The 23,970-nt window shown below is 43.0% G+C and overlaps 1 protein-coding gene across 4 annotated transcripts in view; it reads left to right on the top strand.

Annotated features, from left to right (window-relative positions):
- Positions 1–13,647: 13,647 nt before the first annotated feature.
- The window catches only part of CCDC88C (coiled-coil domain containing 88C), a 100,406-nt gene continuing 90,083 nt past the window's right edge, over positions 13,648–23,970 (top strand). For 3 of the 4 annotated variants that reach the window (XM_027673513.1, XM_027673505.1, XM_027673495.1), the window contains exons 1-3: positions 13,649–14,068; positions 14,175–14,275; positions 22,245–22,353. In XM_027673513.1, coding sequence (XP_027529314.1) covers positions 14,009–14,068; positions 14,175–14,275; positions 22,245–22,353 — 270 coding nt within the window. In that variant the 5' untranslated portion in view covers positions 13,649–14,008. Of the gene's footprint in view, positions 14,069–14,174; positions 14,276–22,244; positions 22,354–23,970 lie in introns of all 4 variants that reach the window. The other variant, XM_027673521.1, reaches the window with a different exon arrangement.

The following is a 23,970-nucleotide window of genomic DNA, read 5'->3' as shown; positions in this document are numbered from 1 at the left end:
CCTGTTTCACACTGTGTAATTTTGTTCTGCATCACAGTTCTTAATATGTTTAGGATTTAATGGAAGATGGTATAGTTTTTATTGGAGAAAAAAAATCTTACCACAATGTGCATAAAAGCAATAACTATTTTGTGACTAAATATTTTATATTAAATTTTACATCAGCAACTGTTGAGAGAAGAATCAGGGAAATAGGATGAAATAAAAAAATTGAAACCTATAAATAGGAAATTAGTATTCCAAAGAGATTCTGAAATTTCATAACTCAGAACAATGATGGTAACTAACTCATCAAAATGCAAGATGGATGATTTAGGAATACCAATATATTGACTCATTTGACTTAGAAAAATAAAAAAGAAATAATTTAAGCTGAAGGAAAATGGTATTAGTGGTATTTTTTAAAAATATCTGATTCCCTTTGGAATACCAGTTTTAGTGAATGAAAGGTGGTTGTAGAATAAACTTTTTACAAGGATACCATCTTTTGAAATTTTTTCTAATAGTCAGTTGAAAAACAGCAATTAAACTTTGGGTCTAACTCAATGACTATGTTCTTTCCCCTCTTCCAGAAAATCTAAATAATATTAGTTATTAATTTGAAACTAGGCATTATATCCTGCTTCCTTACTCCTTTTACAGAAGATAGCTTTGCACAGCAGTGCTTCCCATGAAGGGGAGTTTATTCAGTTCCTTTGCAAACAAGAGACCCTTTCTTACATATATTTTCAGGAGCTGGTTTCCTTTCAGACATTCAAAGCACCAATGTTGCAACAATCACAATATTATATATTAACGTATCATATACAAATAGAAATAAGAGAAATGAAGATCTGAGGTGGGACCACAGGCGATCATACCCAAGAGTAGATTAGCGCTTTGTTTCTGAACGTTGTACATTGTGTGGGAGATTCTGTGCCAACTACAAAAGCCAAAGCTTTTGTGCTCAGACTTTGTGAATACATCCCAGCCATCTCAGATTTAAATAAGAGTGTGCCTTGGGGAAAAATGATTAGCTGTCTTCTCAAAAAGTTTATTTGTAATCACTTTCTAAGGCTGAGTTTTTGCGATGTGTTTGAAATGTCTGTGACAGGGCAGTTCTCAGCAGTAGATTTTACACAGAGGCCAGGAGTTGTGCACATGGTCACTGCAGGATTAGATACAACCTGCTGCTGCAGCGGGAGAGTCCCTGGGCTGTCTCAACAACCTGTCTGAAACCTGATTTTTGCAACTTGAGTATCAGAGCAGACATCATAACAAGGAAATCTGTAATTTTGCAGGTTTTCTTAATTAGCCAGAACCTAAATCCATCCCAAGCTGCCAAACTTTCCTTGAGCATAAAGCTCTCCAAATTTATCCATAGTCATCTTCATGTCCTCCACACTGTATCTCAGGAAGTCTTTCTTCTGAGGTGGTCAAAGGACATTTTTTGTTAATGTTTTTCTGTTCCTTCGGAAATGGAGAGCTTGGATCTTGTGATGTTTGATGCCTGCAGTCTTCCAAACATTCAAATATGTTCATAATATTTTTAGGAATCTTGGATTTCGGACTCTTAGTACTTGAAGTATTGCATTTAACAGAAGAAATACTATCCTGAAGTAACTGAGTTGGTCAAAATTATAATGAAAGTAGGAATATTTTTGAACTTTTTATATTTTTATGAAGCTCTATAGGACTGGTAAAACATTAAGCTGCACGTCTTTTAATGCTGTCTGACTTGTATTTAGTTGGTTAGTTGTCTTCCCAGTTATCTAATGCTTGTGGCCTGATCGGACATGTCTACACTTTGACACTGTATTCATGGAAGTTGGGAGTAGTCAGAAAATAGGTGAGTGGTGAGTATGCTCTTGCCCAGTAATGTTCACTTTTGTATTCCTGAAAATCTTGAAATGTATTTTGGGGTGGTGATGGGGGAAATACTAAGATTGTGAGAAGTGATGGATAATTACAAAAGTGGGCTTGAGTTAAGAGGTGCAAAAAATTACATTAGGAAACAGTGTTTCATTCTAGATCTTTCTCTGGGCTGATTTTTTAAAATTATTTGTCTGCACCCCAAGAGAGCTGCATGTATATTGTACTACACGTGGCTCAGTCGTCTTAATTGCATTTTAATTGTGTCCTGAAGTATGGGTAAACCCTTCAGTGTTGTACAGGCAAGGTCCAAGGTCCTTGAATCATCGGCCTCTGTATTCCTTAAGTGGCTGAAAGACTTGATGCTGGTTACTCTGATGTACGCTTCCCGCCTTTGAGCCTAGCTTTACTGGGAATACCAGGCAAAATGTATGCGGAGTACCTGGTCCCCCGAGGAAGCCATACACTAATGGAAGTAATTCCAGGTGATCTGGAATATTTCCAGATTTTTTTCTACTGTATACAGAGTGTGGCTGCATTCAGGTTAACAGTGCACATCACCAGAAAAACAGATCTCCCGTGTCTCGAGGGCAAGAGGATCTAAACAGTAAGTTGTCTCTACAACATACTCTCTGTACAGATCAGGCTATTCACCCATCTCTCTTAGCCCACCCGGGTGAGACATCGTGTTCTCACGGAATTAAGTGTCAAGTAGACCCAATCCTTTTTAACGTACCAGGGATGGAACTGTTCAGATGGGGTTTGGCTGTGTTTTTACATCTGAAAATTTCCAAAACTGTTTAATTAGAGAACTAATAAGGCTGTGCTTTCATACTGCTGAAGGCAAGTAGCTACCTTTTCAACCCAGCACAAAGGCCCTGGTTGCCTTGCTAAGTTATTTCCTGGCATCTGTAGAGTGGCTGCAGAAGTTCACCCTTACCTCTATCAACCATTTTACAGCTGCAGAGACATCCTGGAGCAGTGCTGTCGATGCTACAGTAGTACTGCAGTTCCCCTGCCTCGAGGATATCGAGATCCAGGTAAGTTGTGAAAGTGGGAGATGAGATGGGTTATTGCTTTGGGCTCACCTGCAGCCTGCATGTTAAACCAGGTGAACATTCAAACACAAGAATTTGCCACAACTGAAGTTCTTCCGATAAGTTGTCTATGTGCATGTTCTCCACCACTTTCTCTTTTTGGAGTCCAGAAGAAATGAAAGTATATACAGCTAACAGTTCAGTCCAGAAAGGAGGCAGGGCACGTGGGCATGCTGCAGATATGGCGAATCCTCCTGTGGGAGGATCTGTAATGCCTGCCTTCAATCAGAGCCACAATTTAAAGTCTTAATTCATGTGAGGGAGGCATAACTTAGTATATTTTGGGGTTGTCCTGTACAGAGCCAGGAACTGGAGTTGGTCCTTGTGGATCCTTTCCAACTCAGGATATTCGGTGGCTTTATGATTCTGTGACTATTCTGTGATTTTCATAGGGGGCTGGCTACCTGGTGAGCTTGTAGCTTGATTTAATACTGCTCTAGTTGCAATCACATTCATTGGAGTAGGTAAATCTTGTGGGGTTTTTATATAAATTATTAAAAGGCAATCTAAAAAAAGGAAGTGGGAGATGCAGTCTTCTGTATGCCAATGGTATTTATGAACAGTGTAAAAATAATATATAAGCCAGTGGATAATATTTTTAAAAACCCCAAAAATGGTAGAGTGCTACTGGCAAATGACTGAAATAGCTACTGATTTACAGTGATTTCAGATCTGTACCTGTGACCTTGCTGTCACTGTTGAATCTCCCAGAGATGTATCTGTTTCAGGACTCTGGCTCCATGTGAACACCATTAATGGTTCAGGAGACCTGGAAATTATCCAGTACAGGGTGGAATTATGCCCACAAGATGTACATCTGTAATACAGACATGGGATGATTTGGGCTGAATAGTGTTAATTTTGATACTCCACTTCTAAGCAACTTTAAATTACATGCGTAAAGATACTGTAGGTGGGCTGCCCACCTGAAAGGCTTCAGAAGCGTTTGTGGCCGCATGTACCACTGTTGGTTAGCATTCCTTCTGGAGGTACATGCATCCTGGAGCCCACACACTATGCTCCTGAGTATTTAGACAAGGCTAGTCTTTTCTCTCATGTTTCAGATATCCACTTCAGTGCTTGAAATCTTGGAATTTTGATTTTAAATTGTGCTTACCTCGCTAAGGCTTATTTTAAACTCGCTGATGCCGAGTGGCCTTTTGACAGCTGTGGTGTTCAGGTGGGAGGTTGATACTGTTGGGTTGGACCGTTCAGTCTTCCATCCTCCTGCTGAGGCCAGAAACAGTACAGCAGTGACAGCTTCATCTGTCACTCAACTGGTGTTGAATGGTCAAGGATCCCCAAAGGAAGCTTCATTTGGGGATGTGCATTCTGAAGGATTTGATCCATATTGTCACTCAGGATGTGGAGGTAACTGGAAGCAGCTCCTTGATGAACTGATTCACAGGAGTCTATAGTAACAACAGAAGTGTATACTAACAATAATGAACATTTGGGAGAAACCTTAAAAAACCCCTACATTTCCAATCTGCTTCTACTTTTACACATCTGAAGATGGTGTTAAGTTAGATCATCTTATCCTGAAAAAAGCTGTTTTCTTCCACATGGCTTCCCCCACCTCCACAATTCTCTCAAAACAGAAATGGCTTCCTCTGCTGCCATCAGTCTGGATTTTGTAGATTAGCTGAGAGAGCTGGAACCTGTAATTTTTATTGAAAAAATAACTGCTGATTAAACCCAACTACAGAGCACAGCTTTTAGCAGGTTTGAGTTTAGCCTCAAAATGGAAAAAAATCTTCTACCCCTTCAAGGTCTAGATTACCTGCAGTAAGAAACAAGGAACATGGAATTGTTTTTCATGGGCAGAAGAACTAGATACCAAAGCTAATAATAGAGCAATACAAGTGTTTGTCTGTCTTGAAAGTTTATATATATGTGTGTGCTCTTTATTGAGCAAGTTAGAGATGGCTTCCCACCAAGTCTGCAAAACACAGCAAAAACCTTTTCCCTCCCTCCCCCTTTAGGCAAAGGGAAAAAAAACTATAGAAACTGAGAGAAATCGAAACCAACGGAATTGTATCAAAAATATACATTTACATATATTTACAGTTATATATATAATTTGAATATATTGTACACACGATAGTGAGCTCCCAAGGGGGGGAAAAAGGGAAAAGGGAGGGGGAAACAGGGATAAAAAAAACCCTAAAAACAAATATCTTCTAAATATACCCCTTCAATAGAGAGCTAGTGAATAAATAAAAAAAAAAACGGATTAAATACTTCCCTGAATGAGACAGCAGAACTGTGCGAGGCACCAGCCAACTCCCCACGCCTTCTGAAGAGAACGGAGATAACAGCAGGTCAGAGCAGGCAGGCCTTGGCCTATACAAGCAAAGACCATTTGTGGAGAGACCTGTTACCTTCAGCCACCAGAAGAGAGAAGAGAGTGAGCTCTCTTATCTGCGCCTTTTTATATGTTGTGTTATGCTAAAGGATGATATGGAATACTTCCTTAGATTTCTGACCCCTGTTGCTAAGAAGGCCTAAAAAATCCAAAAGCCAACCCACTACATTTATGAAGCATCTTTCAGTTCTTCTTAGTATTTACATAGCAAGCTATATCTTGTCTGAATATATAGGCAGTATTTCATCTTTAGAGCATGTGGGGAGATGCATGTTTTGTTAGACCGGTTGTGCTGTGGGATTTTATTTTTTGATGCAGTTGTCCATGTGTGCCATACAGATGTTCTACACAGCAGAGTAAGAATAAGCACAGTCCTCAGTGTTCACTGTGATGAACAGGACAACTGGTGGAACCTTGTGAGTACCCAACTACCACTGACCTGTGAACTTTCCTCATGCCCAGTTTGGTGAATAAGACGAGTTCTCTATATTTGGACATCCAAAAGAAGACCTCCCTGTAGAGGTCCCTGAGGTGCCTGACACCAGTGGCCTAAGCTAGACTCAAGTCTCTAGGATCTGAACTCCACACACTTAGTACGTTTAATTCTCCTGATTAAATGGTATCTAATTCATGTTAATTTTGTACTAAGGAAGGCTACATTTGCATGACATTGACAACTCTTTAACGGAGAGATATGTGATTGTGGCTCCATTGTGTGTGTGATGTGATACCCGAAGGCAATGGCTGTGGTAGTCATACAGCTTGTTTGGAGCCATGAGATGTCTTTTGCAGCCTATTGCTAATGTAAGGATGTTTGATTGTAACCCCAGGGAAAAACACATTCCTGCCTCATTACCTGGCAGCACTAGGTGCTGGATAAGATGCTTGATGGCTTTATGGGGTACACACTTCAGTCCCTCATCCCCGAGTGCAGCTTGGGCCAAATTCTGTCTGTCACTGACCATGTATCCTTATTTTTGACACCTAATAAATGTATTGCTCTGCTGCCTTTTGAGACAGACTCAAAGAGGTCCAGGTGGGGGGGAGAACACTTGCATGGCAGTAACGTAAGGGACATGCAAGGTACCAGTCTTTGGCTATACAGCTGCAAGAGCTGGGTCATTTTGATACCTGCAGCCATATCTTCTTTTGATAGCCAAGAACAGGATACACCTTTTTGCAGTGTCACTAACAAAGTTCGGAATAACCATCAAGTTTGCACACTAGACCTGAGAACAGCAGGCAAGTTCCAGCATCTCCATCAAAAGACAAACCACCTTTATATCACTGGGCAATTATGTGCTGGCAATACTGTAAAAGACTGCGAGATCTCTTGATCCTTCTCATAAACATCAGAACAACAGCAGAAATTCTACAGTGATTTCTCTGTGTGTTTATTTGGATTATATCATCCTTAATGAGATTACTAGAATTACTCCAATTTTCAGTGTGCCACAAGCCTCAATGGACTTTTACAAATCTCATTCATCTTGCAAATTACCGTCACAGTGAAGCATTACTTAAACTCAGCATTGCTGCTAATTACATTGTTTTAAAGAAAAACAAATTAAATACATGCCTAAATATATGGATCCTCTTTAAGGGATCAATTATTTCAGGAATAAAGGTGGTCTATAATTAGAGTACTGCGAGTGTAGTGACAAATTTCTATAGACTTTGGAAAATAAACTCCTTTTTCTGTATGGAGAGGATATGCTTGCTACTGGTGATGTATTAAAACTAGCCAAAGAAAGCCAGGTGGTTGCCAAAGTGCCCTTGGAAAGTCTCTTGTCTGAAAACAGCCAGCTACAGACGCTGTGATGGCAGCCTATTAAAACCCAGAATATCAAAAGACACCCAAGATAAGAGATGCCACATTCAGCATATTATAACTGAAAGCATAAAACTGCTCAGCAGAACAGCAAAGCATCTCCATAATACCTGAATTTGTAGTTCACTGCCATCTCTGGGGAGTCCTTACAGTTAACTGTTCCAAAAATCAAAGTGAGTGTCAGCTTGCTTGTCCTTTTCCAGAGCCATATCTGGCAATTAGAGAAACTTTGCAGGCTAGATGGGTGGTGTCATTGACATCACCACCCCAGCTGTTTCTAGCCGTTATCCAGACATTCGAAAGGTAGACTACCATAGCCCAACCTAGCCCACCTCTTATTAATAGGTTGGCTGACGGACCTTTCCCATTGAGCATCCAGGCTTCTTCTACTGCAGTAACAAAACACTATGGCTGTTCTCAGGTGCTGCTAATACCAAAATGTGTCTGGCACCTTGCAGTGTCCTACCAGGCTTTGTAAAATATTAGCAAAGTATGGCTAGAGGCCGACATAGGTCAGATAGATCTGTATCGCTACAACATATCACTACAAGATCTTCTCTCTGTGCTTTTTGGACACCTCAGCTGTGACTACATCAAATAGTGAGAGAACTGAGTCATGCTGATTGATAATCTGCCTACAAGTCTTGCATCAGAGTATAAGGATGATTAGGAGGTGTGTATAGCCAGGGAAAAGAGTGAGTTTTGGACTGCAGTGTCACAACAGGAGAGTCCTTGTGTGCTCTACAGTGCAGTCTACAGTATGCTCTGCAGTCACTGCAGCACCTGGGAAACACCAGTGTTATAATGCAAATAACAATTCTCTAAAGCATCTGTAATTGGAAAAGTCTCCCTTCTAAGAGAGTAAGTGTGATTTAAAGTCAGTTTCTGTCCACACTGACCTTCTCTAAATAACATTAAATTTTTACATAATTCAACCAGAATCAAAGCCACCTTCTGTGTTCTGCACATTCAGTGTACATGATACATAAACCACCAATCACCAATTTTTATCATATTCTTGTGAAACAACCATATCTAACCCTCTCTTTGGGGTTATTACTGGAAACCTTGTGCCTTCTGTCACAACCCCTTAAAACTAGAGTCTTTAATTAGTTCCTCAAATTCTTAAAATTCTTCCCACATCTGTCTCGCTCATGCACACAGAAGAATTAGGGGTGCTGTTCGAGAGCAGGGACACAATTTTCCCCATTCCCCATGTTGTTCACTGTTCCAAGAAATGACTCTTCTCTGGTAGGTATCTGAGGTGGTGGCCCCAGCCCTATTGCCACCTACCTCCCTGTTGAGGCTTTGTTAATTTCTCCTCCTTAGAATGTTTTCCTTGCATATGAATTTAAACTTTTCTTCAACTCCAGCCAGCCTAAGTACTTTTCAAAGACATATAAATATTTTAGTTGTGCTTGCCTGTTATTGTTACCTCACCCCCAATGTCATCAGTGTAGATACTGATACACTCTTGTATAACTAAAATGCCAAAACTGCAATCTGAAGAATGAAAATTCCCTAAAGTGTTGGATCTTCAAAATCACATTCTGGTTTTATATGGATATTTGCTAGTGATGATTGATAGGAACTGATAGTTATGATTTGAAAATATTTTTTCCTATTATTAAAACATAATCAAAATATGTTCTGTTTGATACATTTTAACCTTTTCTGTACTTTCCTGTTTTTCCTTTAAAGTGGTCAGTAACAGTCAGTGTGATCCTACTGGTTCTTCTACTCATCTCATGATTCCCAGTTAATGCTGCTGGTGTAGTTCTTTTACCTCCTGCCAAAGAGAAAGAAACTGAGGAACATACATGGCAATCTTCCACCTTGGTTATGTTCTGTGCCTCGATGAGAACCCCAGCTTTTGGATAAGGTCCCCAAGCCTTTACACAATTATTTTGGTCCTTGCCTCTTCAGTAATAAACTTCTCACCAGACCAGGACCTATCATGTCTTAAAACCTTCAAGACACCTTCCCCTTGCTGGTGCTGCTGCTTCAGGTGACATCTTTCCCAATTTGCTGGACATGAGGTTCCCATCCTCCTGTACCTGAGCTCATCGCTTTAGATCACCACGACCAGCTTTTGTTTCTAGCACCTCTTTAGCTTATGAGTCTAACTTAAACTAATTTCTTTTCTTGCAGGCCCATGAGCATTCCTCTGCTGCTGTGGCACTCGTTTCCTCTCTGAAGGGTTCAAGTCAGGGAGGTTATGTCATCGCTTTGGGTTTGCCTGGGATGCAAGTGCTCCTCCTTTGCTTTCAAGTTCATGCAAAGAGCCATAGACATCTGGTGCCCCTTCATCTTCTCCCCATACCTCTTGCTCAGTATTAACTTTATTGTTTGCCTTGTGTATTTAACTCTAGATTTATTTTCTATGAACTCTCAGGTTTATGAGATATTCTGCCCAAACTCTCCCTCCTTGTATTTTAGATTCTGTATTACATCGATCTCCTCAGGAGCCTATGCAGCTGGCTTAAATTTCAGCACTGAACAAACCTGTATCGAAGCTTAATGCTAGGTTTTCTGGGAGTTTCTCTCTGAATGTTTCAGATACCAGCCACTGTGATTGTAAATCACTGGCATACCCCCCGGCATTCAGATTGATCTAAGGCACATTAGCAAATACTTCTGGGGTTTTGTTTTTGTGTTTTAGTAGCGCTACAGGTTTGTTTCTTTTTACTCTCATTCAGATTTCTCTAACACTATTTCTTTACCACTTTCCTCCAAACAAAATGACCAATATTGAAAACAGCCTTTCAGAATCAGACATTACAAGGAGCAAACTGTCTTCTGACCACCTTGTTTTTTTCCTGGCACCCACAGCTCCAGAGTCTATTTAAAGCAAACTTGCTTCATAGCTGAGAAGTTGGTTGATGAACAGTAGAGTCATATTTACAAGAAAGCAGCTTAAGGACAGTCCCAAGCAAAGGAGGAGAAAAAGCCCTTTCCTGATTACCATGAGTTTTAACTCTTGTATTGTAACTTCGTGAATTCTGTTATTCCCATCCCTCAGCAACTTACACTTCAGACAGCAGCTGAATGGTGGAGCTTTGTTGATGGTTGTACTCGTTGCTAGGGGACAGTCTGAGGGGGGTGAATCATGCCATTTACAGTCGGCCTAGAGGAACATTTGGAAATGCCTGAGCTTAGAAATTTCCTTCTGTAGTCTGTGTCGTTGCAAATCGAGTGCTTTGTGGCTGTGAAGAGTGCTTTAGGAATACACATGGTGATAACGGAGGCATTAAACACTGGTGTCTCTAGCTGCTTGTACCTTTGTATGTGCTCTAAATCGCTGTTCTCGTGCTTCTTACATGTTTGATAATTATGTTTTTAGTTAAAAGTTGACCACGTGCAAATGTTATTGAAAGAAAGTTGTTGCAAATCACATTAAATTTAAACTTAAATACTACAAGTTTCCATCATTAGTTTACCTTTAGAAGCATGATTTCTAAATGCAATTGAATGTACATGTCTGGATGTGAACTTTCTTGGATATATGTGTTGGTATTTGTTTTATTTTATCCGCTGTGGGACGGCGGCAGCTTCAGGTACCCTCAGAAATGAGAACTTGACCTGTAGTAAGTAACCTGTAGTAGGTAGGTGAGGTTTTAAAAGACACGTAGTGGTACACAAGATGGGTGAATAAAAGTGCTTGTACTATGAATGCTAACCCGCAGTTTGGAGAGGACATGGAGGAAGCAGCACGCTCGCAGCTGGGGCTGACAGGTATGATACAGAATTAGCGAGGGGAGAACCCCTCCACAGCCATTTTGGAGGCCAATAGCCGGAGCCTGTATGTTGCCCACGGCGGACAGCCCGCCCTCCCCCAACCCCGCGTCCAGGGCTGCACTCGGCGGGACTCCGGGCAAGCCTGGGCTTGTTGCTGCCCATGGCAGCCGGGCTGTGCCAGCCCGCAGAGAGCGTCGGCCGGGGGGTGTAAAAGACTCGCAATTCCTTGGCATTTCCCAGCGCGTGTCCTGCAGCCTTTCGCGAGACCGCATCGCCCCTGCCCCACGCGTGTTCAAGAAGTTTAAGCAGTATTTTTGCAAACTATATCAGCGCTCCCACCGCATTTCAAAGCAACAAAAGCGTTGTTTCCTTCGCTTTCAGCATCAGCCGTGAGAGCGCGGCCGCCTCCCGCAGCCTGGGCACCGCTCGCCACCGCCAGAGGGCGCCCGGAGCCCGCCCGCCGCGGCCGAGGCGGCGGCACCGCATTCCCAACGCCATCCCTATCCCATCCCCAACACCACCGCCATCCCCAGCTCCATCCCCAACCCGTCCTGCTACTGCGGCTGCATCTCCAGCACCAGCTACCCTTTTGCTCGTAGCCAAATATTTTCTGTAACACAGGCAGTCGCCTTGAATAACCTGTGAGTATTTGGCACCTAATGGCATCCCCAAGAAGATTTCCTGGATAAAAATCTGTTTTTTATAACCGTGCTCCACAATGTGCCCTCCCTTTCAGTTATCTCATTACTGGCAACACCTGGACCAGACCATGCAGCCATTGTTTCATTTCAGGAGCCTGTGGAGGTTTACTCCTACAAACGAGCTGCAGTCAAGTTGTGAAAAGTGTGAAAGCATTCTTGCATCTGTATTCTGTCTTCTCTGAATGGGTCTATATATTTTTCAAATATTAAGTTATTTTTCTTTCGATTCTATTGATTAACACAAGCATCTGTTATAAGTACTGCAGTAACTGCTTTAAAAATTTTTTAATGAAATCTTTTCACAAAACAGGACATTATAAGGCTTCAAGAAATCGAAGTATGGTAGTCCGTCTCTGTGAAGTGTGGAGAAACTATTAACCATTCCTCTTTTTTTCTCCACACCTGAGCAGGAGCTGTTACACTCAAAAGCAATCTATTTCTCCTTCCAACTACAACAGATGGTTTGCTTTCAACACTTCTTCTTTTCAGGTCCAGAAACGGTTGGACTACGTGACTCACATAGGAAAGGGTTAATTTAACCACTTGTACCCTTCTGGTACATCCTCTCAAGAAACTTTGAGCAAAACTTGTAAACAAGCATCAGTTCAGCTGTCCCAGGGCTGGCTAGCAACCGGGAGTTATCCTTCCTTGGTCTACGGGGATGCCTAAAATAAGGATCTGCATAAAGCATATCCTTAAACCCGATCTTTAGTGGGACAAACAGGCCACCGCAATGAACACCAGTGTCTATCATTTAGTAATAGATTGCTTGCAAACTGCTCTGGTCCCTCAGGCACAACAACAGATGTCTTCCCCTCAGCCCATGCACAAACACCCACGTACCCACCTCCTTTCCAAAAATACATATGGAAAGTTAGGTGGTTAATAATAACTATAATTTCAGATACGGTTTGCCTGACTGTGCAAGATTCAAAATATATTTTGCGAGTTAAGTATGATTGAACAAGAAACAGGCAGAATGCACTAAGAAGTGGCTGATGCAAAGACTGATAAAAGATCGTATCTGTGAAAATAAAGCAAACTGTCAAACCTGGCAAAACCAAGTCTAACTATGTGACACGGTGCACTAAGCTGTTCGTGACTAAATTATTTTTCCTCAAATTCTGAGACTGGGATAAATAAAGCAGTAATGATTCAGATTACCTTGGATTACATATTTTCCTGATTAAAGATAGAATTAATTTTGCCCCCCAGGGGAAAATACCTCGCACCCCGGTGGGAGCTCTGGCACAAATTCTGGCTGTTCCCGCGGCGCTGCACCCGCCGGGACACGCGGCTTCCCCCGACATGGGCTCACACCGCCCGTTCCGGCACCGTCAGCCCTGAATCCGTCGCAGGACCTGCCGCGGGAACGCCACGGGCACCTGCTCCCAGTTCATTCCCAAGGCGCGCGCAACAGGCTACGCCGCTCTCTGTACTCAAAGTTTTCCCTCTTAGTTCTTTGAGCTGCACTAAGGAGTGTACGCGGCGCGTTCGGAAGCGCCCCTGAGAACGCTGTTCTCGCCAGCTGAAGTACCGTTGAGGGAATTTCACGCTTTCTAAAGCGGTAACTTGGGACCCACGCGCTCCCGCTCCCAGCAGAGGAGGGCAGGGTGCCGGCAGGTACCGCCGCCCCCGACGCGGCCTCGCCGGCGAGCCTCGCCACGGGGCCCCGCATCACCCTGGTTACAAGGGGGGAACGAGGCACAGACCAGGGGAGTGCGGGACCTGCCCCGACCCCGCCGGGGCAGGCAGAGGCCGCGAGCCGCTCTCGCTGCCGCGGGCGGAGAACGCCGCTCCCGGGGCCGCGGCGGGCGGGGGACACCGGGACGGGCAGCGCGCCCCACACCGCGTCCCGCCCCGGCGGCCGCCCGGGGCCGCCGCCCATTGGCCGGAGCCGGCCCCCTCCGCCCCTCCCATTGGCGGCGGGCCGTGCCCGTCACGGCCGTGCCACCGCCCGGGTGTAATTGCCGGGCCGAGGGCGCGCCCGCCACAGGTACCGCCGCGGCCGGAGCGGAGCCCGGGGAGCGGCTGCGGCGCTGCTCGGAGCCGTCCCGCGGGAGCTCCACGCCTGTGCTCCCGGCCCCGCGGCGTTCGCCGTGGGCGGCTCAGCCTCTTCGCCCCTCTCTCACGGCGCGGCTCGCTCCTGCCCGGGGAGCCCCTCTTGCAGCCGCGGGGCGAGCTCGGCGGGGGCAGACCGGCCTGTTGCCGCTGGGAGGAGGCATCGCGGCGGCGGCGGTGAGCGGCCCCGTGCGTCCCCCCGGCGCGGGGGCGGGGGAGCGATGAGCCGCGCATTGTTTGCCCTGTAGGCAGCGCCCGGCGGGCAGCGGGGCGGCGGGCCATGGGCTCCGCGCCTTTGTCTCCCGAGTGAGCCGGCCCCGCACCCGCAGCCTCCCGCCGCCGCCGCCCCAGCTCCGGCGACATGGACGTGACCGTCTCCGAGCTCTTGGAGCTCTTCCTACAGAGCCCCTTGGTGACCTGGGTGAGCAGAGCGGGGAGCGGGGGGTGCCTCCGGGGCAGCCCCGTCCTGCCGGGGGGTGGCTAGGTCCGCCCGCCATCCCCCAACCCCGCTGTGCTTCCTCCGGCAGGTGAAAACCTTCGGGGACCTGGGGAGCGGGGACCAGGACAACCTCGGCGTCTACATGGACCTGGTGGACGGCGTCGTCCTCAACAAAATCATGCTTCAAATGTGAGTGGGCTCGGGGGGGGGGCAGAGTCGCCCCTTCCGAGGGGCGAGCGGGGCTCCGGCCGGGAATCTTTCGCAGCCGGGCGGCGTGGAGCCAGAGCGACTTTCCTTTTGGTTGCTTCTTGAAATTAACAAAAACAAAGGGGGGAAAAAAAAAGCCTGAACTAATCCCGTTCCAAAAAATATTCTTTAACTTTTTTCCTAGGGTTTTTTTGGGTTGTTCGTGTGGGTTTTGCTCTCTTTTTTTTTTAAATCCTCGTTTTTCCCCCCCCAAACAGTTACATTTTCTCAGTTGTTCACACATGCTGCAATGGAAGGTGTGTGGCAGTACAAAGAAGGAAATGAAAGTACCGAGTCATATAAAGCTTTACTGGGAAGATTCATCTGAACTTTGTCTGCTCTTGCGTAAACTTAGATACCAAATACATAATTTAGAAAAAACCTTTTAACTTAATGATACTTCCTCACACAGCACTGTAACGCCATGTGTTGAGGGAACTTAGAAATTGGTTAAAAAATGAAGCGCTGAAAATACTGTAATGTCGAAGTGAATTGCTGTTAGGGCTTGTACTGTGTTTTTAACCACATCCTTTCCTGTTGCTGATCTGCTGCATGTAGATCCTGACTATGTTCTCTTCTCTCTGTATTTGCTTTTAAATATCCTGAAATATATCTGAGAGAGAATTTGTAGGGAGAAGTATTTGGCTTTCAGATGAGGAGACTTTGGAGATCGCTCAGATTTGGTACTGCACTCTTTTAAGTGATGGAAATCAATTGAAGCTCGACCAATATTTTGCAGCGTTAGGCCAAGCATTTAAATGAACAATTCATATTAGAGTCTTTTAAATTGTTAAAAAATAACTTGGTCTGACTACCCATGCCTCACCCACTCAATCTGCCAAGTTTTGTTACCTTCTGGTACCTGTCTGCTCCATGTGAGAAGGTAATGAAGTTTGCTTTTGGTTTGATGTTACCAACAGTGAAAAAATTGAACTGGAACTGAATCCAGATCAGCCAGCCCACAGGGAGATAACAAACTAGCTGTGTAAAATGTTAGCTGAGTTGGAAGCCTGTTGTAAAGAGAAGGCATAATCTCCAGCATTTCTTAAGGAAAAGCAACACTTTAAAAAGATAACTTTTTGCAAATTAGAGCCTCGAGTATGAATGTTTAGATCCAGGCTCGTAGCTTTCCAAGTTGTGGGAAATTACATTTTGATTTATGACCACTTTGTTTGGCACAGAGATGACCAACCAAACTATCAAGGAATAGAAGTTGAGTCTGCTGCAGGTTTAACTAAACTAACACTGTTATCTAATACATTTATCTGATTACATGTGCAACAATGTTGTTATTTCAAAACAAGAAAAATTAACTTAATCGCTCTTGCATTTATGAAGTTACATGGCTTTTGAGTGACTGTGGCATTCTTATGAGAAACACACTTTAGAAGAGCTTTGTCAGGTGGTGTGGGCAACCTTTAGTATTTTGTAATTGGCCACTGAAATATGTCTAAAGAGATACGGAGTCGTTAAAGTCTAAGGAGCAACTGAACAATGCTCTGGGGACAAGGAGTGAATGATAAGATCTCATGGAAACTAGGAAGATAAGCATATGGGCTGGCTGAGTGCAGTGACACTAGCTGGCATTTGGTCTGATCTCATGGGTATTATGAGAAATGCCCTGGCGTTATTTACTCGTTTTAGGCAGTCAGGTAAATAAGTTGGTAGGATTTTGGTTTATTTTTGTCTCGTGGTTGGTTTTTTTCCCTAAAAACCATCTCTGCCAGTAGCGTCTCAGAAAGTGAAGTGTGGGAAGCACAAGCGGTGTGGAATAAGAAACTGTCCCATTATACACAGTCGGGCCTTTTCCTCCCATTTTTTGGAGCTTTGGCAGTGCTTCTAGTGGTGTCTAAGGAGTTGGAAACCAGAAACTTTGTACTGAGAGCCCAGCACTGTTTAATTTTGGAAGGATTGTATATTTATTTATGTATCTCGGCTCAGAAAGGTGCTCAGGAGAGGTGGTGACTGACTTTTACTTTTCCCTGATTTCACCTTTAGAAATTGCAGTGTAATTACTGCTTGCCTGTAAGTCAGGAAAGCCTTGCAAGTCGTGTTTCTGCCCCACAGAGCTTTTAGAATAAAAAAATTATTGTGTTCTTAAAAATGCTTGCTCATGAGGTTCTTTTAAGTCCTGGTCCTGAAGATGGCTTTCAGTGCATGCCTGGAGATTTCTTCCTGCTGAAATTGTATTAATGAGCGCATTTGATAAATATGCTAGAATTTGATGTGCCGTGCCATGATAGTGTTGATTGCTTGAAAGCACAGATGCAGGCATGCACAACATGTAGATAGCAGGGGGTAGCAGGGTGTAGGAGTGGGTCTCCTGATGTGGATAGCTGTCTCATCACTCGTGTGTTATTTCTTTTTAATTTTTTTAACCAGCTTGCCCGATTACTGGAACAGAAATCACAGGGGCACATGCATTTAAACACCAGGTGTGATGTGGTACTTTGCTGCAAGTCAGCATGTTTCTTTGAAGATTTTGAAAACCAGATTCTTGGGAAATTTGCTACTAAAAATACAACGTTTTTGTTCTGCAGCTAAGCAGATTTTAAGTTTAATTCAGGGCAAAAAAAGACAGGTAATCTGTGAAGAAATCCAGATATACCTGTTGAGTGGAGATTGCTGAGTAAAAGTAAGGCTTTAGCTGTTTGAGGTGTGGGTGGGCTGTAGGACTTCAGTCAGCCTCTAATTTCTGTTGTAATAGTTTGGATTTTCCCCAAGCGCTGTCTGGCAACTTTGGGTGGAGATGATCCCAGCTGCTTAAAGTTACAGTCAGTGTATTTTAGGCAGCGGATTTGTTTCAGCAGCTGTGTCATTAGAGAGATGAGTGACATCTTTCACTTTTCCTGCCTGCCAGGTCCCTGCTGGTTCTGTGAGAGGAGGTGAAAATAGGGCTGTGTCTTTGCTTCATCCTCTTTAGAAATGAACTGCCCCCAGGAATGCCAGCCCTGAATAAAATGTAGTTTGCTCAGGAGTGCCAAATGTAGCCATAGCGCAAGGGGAAGGGAACCTGGCCTGGGCTTAGGCAGATTGTGGTTGGTAGGTAACCAGCTGTTGGGCTTTGCTGATGATCCCTTTGCTTCTTGGTGACCTCTAAAGAAAGCAAGAATATTTTTAAGAGAATTGGGGATTGCTTGGTTCCCAGTAGGGGTGCCTAACTGTTCAGTGAGTTACCTTTAATAGCAAGAACCAGCAGCGTTTGGTTTCCCCACTTAGATTTTAAAACAAGACACACGGTTTTTCAAGTCATTTTGCTGTAAATGAGTGGTTTCCTTTTCCTGTGTCCTGTTCAAGTGTATACCCCAACCTGATCATGCATGAAGGACAAGTTGATTTTTGCAGACTCGCGGTACTGGCTGAATACTCTGCATACAAAAATGTTTGTTAGTCTTCAAAGTGGAACTGCTGTGTTTCAAGCTTCCAGGTTGCTGGTACCAGGTTAATAAGCTTCTCTGCAGACTTTCTTCAGAGAACTTTTTTCATATGTCTGTGTGTCACTTCCTGGTATGAAATTAGCACGTGGCGACACTGCATAGACTGCCTTCAGTGCTACAGTTGCAGCTGTGGCATAATACTTAGGAGCATAAGCAAATATTTGCCCCATTTACTTTCCAAATAAAACTTTCTATAAGAAATCATGGGGGGTTACACATACATAAGTGTTTTCACACTGGCTTGTTCTAATTCTTTCAATTGATAGTAAACCCTGCTTTTCTGTCAAAACATTTAGCAAACAGGAATGTGTGTTAGGAATACAGCTGATAAAACTATTTGTGTTGAAGCCCCATTATAAAAATGCACAATAACAGGTTTTTCCATTTCAATTGCAGCTGTCATGGTTTGTGGTGCTGTTGATCTGTCTTCTTTAATTTAGACCATGTGACAGGAACACAAGTGCCTGCTTCTTGTGGTTCGTAGCAAGTGGCATGAATACCAGAAGGCTAGAGATGTGCATCTGTTTAAATTAAAATCTTATTTAGAGGTACATTTTTCTACCATTTTCTAGGCAATTTAGAAACCCTGCCAACCTTAGTGACATTATCTCACTTGATAGAGGAAAAAGTTGGATGATAGGAGAGTCAGACTGGTCCAAGACTGGTGTATATTTGGTTAGCACAAAGTGCCACAGGAGACTGGGCATGCCTGTTCCTTCGGGTGTCTCAGAACCCTTGGGCCAGACTTGTGGGCTTCCCCCTTGCTCATCAAAATGACTTGTCAGAAGTGGTAGGAATGGGATTGTCATTTCAAATTTTAACATTTAAATTATTTTTTTGTTGTTACTTTTATTAATTGGTGACTTAAGGGGTTGCAACTTCGTGCACTTGTGCTGCTGGCCCCACGTGTGCTGAACTTGTCACTTACCTCTGTCTCCTGACTGTTACTTTCCTCTCTGCTTCTGTGAGAGTCATCAGTGTGTACAAACTGGAGGACTTCTTTAAAATGTTTGGGTATGTAGTGAGGTTTGAGACTTTCTGTACACTTGGCTTGCATGGTTTTTAACTGGTTTGTGGAGTACCTCCCATAGTCACACCTCAGCCATGCTGTCTCAGTCTTATTTAGATAACTGTTTTGATCTGAGGAGTAGGTGGTTTTTAAAAAAAGAGAAATTTAGTTTTCACTATATTTGTAAGGGAAAGACCAAACATCAAAGGACTGAAAAGGCATCTGAAGTTGTGTTCAGGGTTTTTTCAGATACATCCAGACAGGAATTTGTTTGGGTTACCTGGTTAGTGTTGCAAAATAATATTTTTCATTTTCAGTGTGACTGTTGGAAAGAGTTTCTTTGTATAAAATTCTTCATAAACAAGTTTCACCAACCAGGCAGGTGCTATAATGTGCAGAGTGTGATACCAACAGTTTTGTTTTCTTTAGGATAGACATGTCTTTAAGCACAGAATTTGCTTCTTACTGTGTAATTTTACTTGGTTGCCTTTTTTCCTTGAGGACTGTGCTTCCCCTTCCTGCATTTCTCTGCTGCAGATCAGAGTGTTCCAGTTGTAGTGTTTGGAGTACCTCGATCTAGCTAGCTTTTTAGCCTTTTTCTTTCACTTCTCCTGAGGTGAGCAAGCGTGTGTGGCTGTGGGTTTTCAGGGAGCTCGCTCCTTCCCTGAGTGCAGCTCACCTCAGGATGTTTCCCTATCCCCCTGTGGAAAGGCCTGCCTGCCTTGGGCTGCTCTCTGCTCCCTCTGCAGGAAGGCAGCAGGTGGATCTGGGGCTGCTCCTGCACTAGGTGAGCAGCTTGCTGGCTCCCTTGGCTCCTCCATCTCACTCCTTCCACATCCCGCACCGGGTGAGTGTCCTGGAGGAGGCAACATAAGCAGGAGGGATCCAGCTGACCTCAGTGGATTCATTCAAGGCAGGAGGCGTGATGCAGAAAATGTTTGAAAAATGCAACAAATATATTCTTTCTGAGTAAACACGTGTGTCAAACCTTTGGAAAAAATGAATATATGTTTTGGAGGGTGAGAGTGGAATCCTCCCAGTCCTTCCAAGAACGACTTTCTGTTGTTGGAAGTTGGAAGTTCTTGTTTGTGGAACAAAAGCAGCTGTAATCAGTATTTGAGCTTACTTCATCCAGGATTAAGAAAAAAATATGGTAACAAATGAAGAAGAGATGGGGTATTGCTTATTGGGAAGAAATTGTTTAGTTTTCCCTGTGAAAGACAATAAGCTTTGTGGTAGTTTGAAGTGTAGGCTGTGCTGGCCTTTCATGTCTTGTGCAGAGGGTGCTCTCTGAAGTGAGCTGAGGTGATGTGTGAAGCTGTTACACAATATCTTCAGGAAACATAACCATTGGGTTTTTGAGCTACATCTATTTTCAGGAAAGCTTTTAACTTTGTGGTGAAGAGGAGGTGGCAGGAGTGCCAGAGTGACACTATGTGCTGCGACTTGGCTGCAGGTTAAGAGGACCCTGAGGTCAGTGGCATTAAGGGCTCTTGGGGCAATCAATTACCCTTAACGAAGATGATAGGATAAAAGCTCTGGAATTGCTTCCGAGGGCCTGGTTCTGCCAGTGCTTATGTTCTTGTAACACTATCTCCTCTGTGCAAAGATGTGCAGGTCTTGTCTGGGAAGGAGGAATTGTTCTGTGTCTTAACCTCATCCAAGTCCTGCAGTTCCGCTGCCTACAGCTGTTAAAGAAATAACCTCTTCCTTACTGTGGTCGGTGGTGTATTTTGTGGATTTTTGACCCATTTTGTGCCGTTCTAGAAAGTGTTGTGGAGTAGTGGTTCACTGTACAGTCAAAGCTTTTGCTTCTGGCTGTAGACCTGGGACACAGTCAGAGTGTGGCATGGCAGTGTGCTGCCTACATGAGCTTTCACATGGAAACTGTGAAGAACTGAGAACTGCAGGCTGACCCTTCTGTTTGGCCAGTTTCTCTTTTATTGAATGTTTCTTCTCTTTTGGCCTCCCAGTTTGTTGTCATGACTTTACCTAAAAAGGGTAAATGTGTCCAGCTTCCTTCAGGGTCCAGCATCTGCTCTGAGTACTGAAGGCAATTGAGCTCAAGCCCAGGTGGCATTTATGCTTCTCCCAACTTGCAGTGTTGCTGAAGACCCGTACTGTCAAACTGTTGTGGGTATGGCTTCTGCACTGCTGCATCTGAGCATCAGTAAAACAGAATACTTATTACAGATTTTACTTTAAAAGCTTGTTGCAGTTGTCTCTTTTTCTTTCTTTCATAATTTATTACAGTGCCAATCAGTATACAAAATGCTTTGCTTCTGTGAAGGCTGTGTAGTGTCTTGCTAGTTTATGCCAGTGGCAGTATTGGTCTTCTGTACTTCAGATTGCTTGAATCTTGGTACATGAATAGCGTGTCTGATGTTATCTGCTGCCAAGGCAGCAGATTCTTGTCTCCAGAATATCTGTGTATTTTTTCATACTTATAGCACTGCTTTCACTCAAAAGGTGTTCTGGAATAGTTGTGCCTTTAAAAAAAAAAAAAGCTCTTTGACGTACTTATGTAAACGTTGGCAGATATATTTTAAAAATAAATATTGGATCAGTTCCTCTTTTATTTCCTTGTCAACGCCCGAATTCAGTATTTGGCCCTGGAAGAGCTGTGAATGGCTTAATTAACAGCCAGAGCAGAGCTCTGGGAGGCAGGTGTTTGGATTGTGTAGGAGTCTGCTGATAAGAGTCATTATTAGAGGGGAAACACAAAGCTTTGATCTATGCTATTGGCAGATAAAGATTTTCAGGTTCTTTTTTTGTAACATGTTAGGGTGTACGTAGAGTATCTGAAGGTATACATTCATGTTAAAATATTTGCAGCTTTTTCCCTGTGTCTTATTTTTTATTTTAGAAATAAAATTGCTTCAGGTACAATTTTGTTTCATTTCCTTTAAAATCAAACAAAAACACAGCGTGTATATGAGAAATCTAGTTAGATGATATGGGTGTAAGAAGTGCAGTATTCTTTTTTCCCCTTCAGTTTATAATACATTTGTTTTTTGCAGTTTTCACTGTGATCACTGATCAAGTGTTAATACCCTCCTCTTGTCATAAAACTCCAAAGCCAAGGAAGGCATGGTAGTATTTCTGAGACTTCCTTTATTTGAATAAGGAAAACCCCTTATTATCAGAGACTGTGCATGCTAGATCAAAGCAAACCGGATATGCTCCTTTTTTGGGGAAATATAGGTAAGGAGGAAAGCTACCCTGAAGTGGTGTGTGGTTTAAAGAAGGGTACTTTGTGACATGGAGCTTTATTTCCAATTTATACATAGAATAAGCTCATTATCTTGGCACCTATCGTTAATTAATGTTTATGTACCCTGCAATTTATGTTGGTGTATTTAATGCGTTAACTTTTATGGGTTTTCCTGTTGGTGTGTTATTGAGATGTTAAGTCTTAACACTGGGTAAACTAGTAATATTTTATTTTCTCTTTCCTCTTTAATAGAGATCCTCGACCAACCAACCAACGCGTCAACAAGCACGTAAATAATGACATCTATCTTCGGGTTCAAAACCTGACTATCTTAGTCAGAAACATTAAGACTTACTATCAGGTGAGATTTCTGCTCTCTGCTTATTCATCTGTGGTGATTGCTATAATGTTTTAGCCAGTGCAGTGGCTGGGGGCTCAAAGAAGCTTGCTGTAGGAAATGGAGAGGAAATTGTGTAAAAGTACTGTCAGCCATACTTCTGAAAATGACAATACAGTTATCTATTCTATCTATTCCTCATGGCCAGAGGCTGCTTCCCTGCCTTCTCTTTTTTGAAGAACAAGTAGTGCTTGGGTTTGGAGGTGCATGTAGTAAAAAGGCTCTTCTGTGGTAGGATTGTGCGTTGTGTTATGTGAAGGGGTTTGGTGAAATTAAAATAGTGTTTCCAAGTATAAAACTTGTTTAAAACAAATAACCTTCTTTTAAAGGGCTGCTGGAAAATAAAATACTGATGAAGAAATGTTTTTAACACTAGAATATAAACCTTAAATTGAAAGGAAAAATAAATCTGCTTATCTTGAAGGTAGACTTCTTACATTCTGTACGTATTTTTCATGTTAAAGCCATTGTTTGTTCAGAACTTCATTGCAGGAATGACTACAGACTCACAGATATAGTGCACTTGTTAGGTGACATCCTTGAACTGACTGTCAGTGTTCCTCTACTGTAATAGTGCTCCTCTGAAACCAGGGTGGCGACAGCTGAGCATTTTTCCAGACTTACATCCACATTGGCTGCTGCTGGAAAGCTGTAGCAGTGAATTCAGTTACTCTAAATAGAATTTCTGTATACACACAATTGGGTATATTTAGACTCCTTAGTGAGGAGGTAGCTATTCTGCTGTTTCCTTCCACACATCTTTTGGCAGATTTGAGTGCTGTACAGTATAAACCAGAAAACTCTGAGGACTGTTAAAATGCTTCTCTGCATATGTGTCTCGATCATAGAATGAACAAGCCAGCTGTACTCTAGGAGTGGATGTTAGTGGGCTCGGAAAACTTTGGTTTTTGTATGTATAGAAGAGCCTGTGTATTCATTTTGTCTTCAAAATATAGAAGAGATGTAGTGTAGTGCCTTCTGATGCCATTCTCTTCCTGAGCTTGCCTACTGCTATTCTGTGTTACTGCCACAACTCTGCTCCTGGACTTGCTTAAGGAAGACTGAAAGAGAGACTTGTGATAAGTGACAAAGTCTGATGGGGTGCATGACTCATCTGTGCAAGTTTCAGCAGCCTGCTAGAAAAATGAAGTGTGCAACTCAGGTTTGAGTTGGTGTAGGAGGGTATCATGTATTTCTGAAGGCAGTTGACCTGTGTGTCTGTTGTAGAGAACTGTAGATGCGGATCCAATGTGATGTCATTCCTGAGACTTGTGATTTCTAAGGGGAAATTCCATTTGATCATAACTAGAGGATGAACTTTGGTGGTGGGGTTTTTGTTTGGTGTGGGTTTTTTGTTTATTTGTTTTTGTTTGTGTTTTTGTTTGGTTTGTTTGTTTTTGTTTGGTTTTTGTTTGTTTTTGTTTTTTTCTTTTGGTTTTTTGTTTTGGTTTTTTTGTTTGGTTTTTGGTTGGTTGGTTTGTGTTTTTTGTTTGTTTTTTTGTTTGGGTTTTTTTGTTTGGGTTTTTTGTTTGGGTTTTTTGTTTGGGTTTTTTTGTTTGGGTTTTTTTGTTTGGGTTTTTT

The sequence above is a fragment of the Neopelma chrysocephalum genome, unplaced genomic scaffold (assembly GCF_003984885.1).
Source record: "Neopelma chrysocephalum unplaced genomic scaffold, ASM398488v2 Primary Assembly neopelma1_24, whole genome shotgun sequence".
Classification (NCBI taxonomy): Eukaryota; Metazoa; Chordata; class Aves; order Passeriformes; family Pipridae; genus Neopelma; species Neopelma chrysocephalum.
This window is presented reverse-complemented; position numbering and strand designations above follow the sequence as displayed.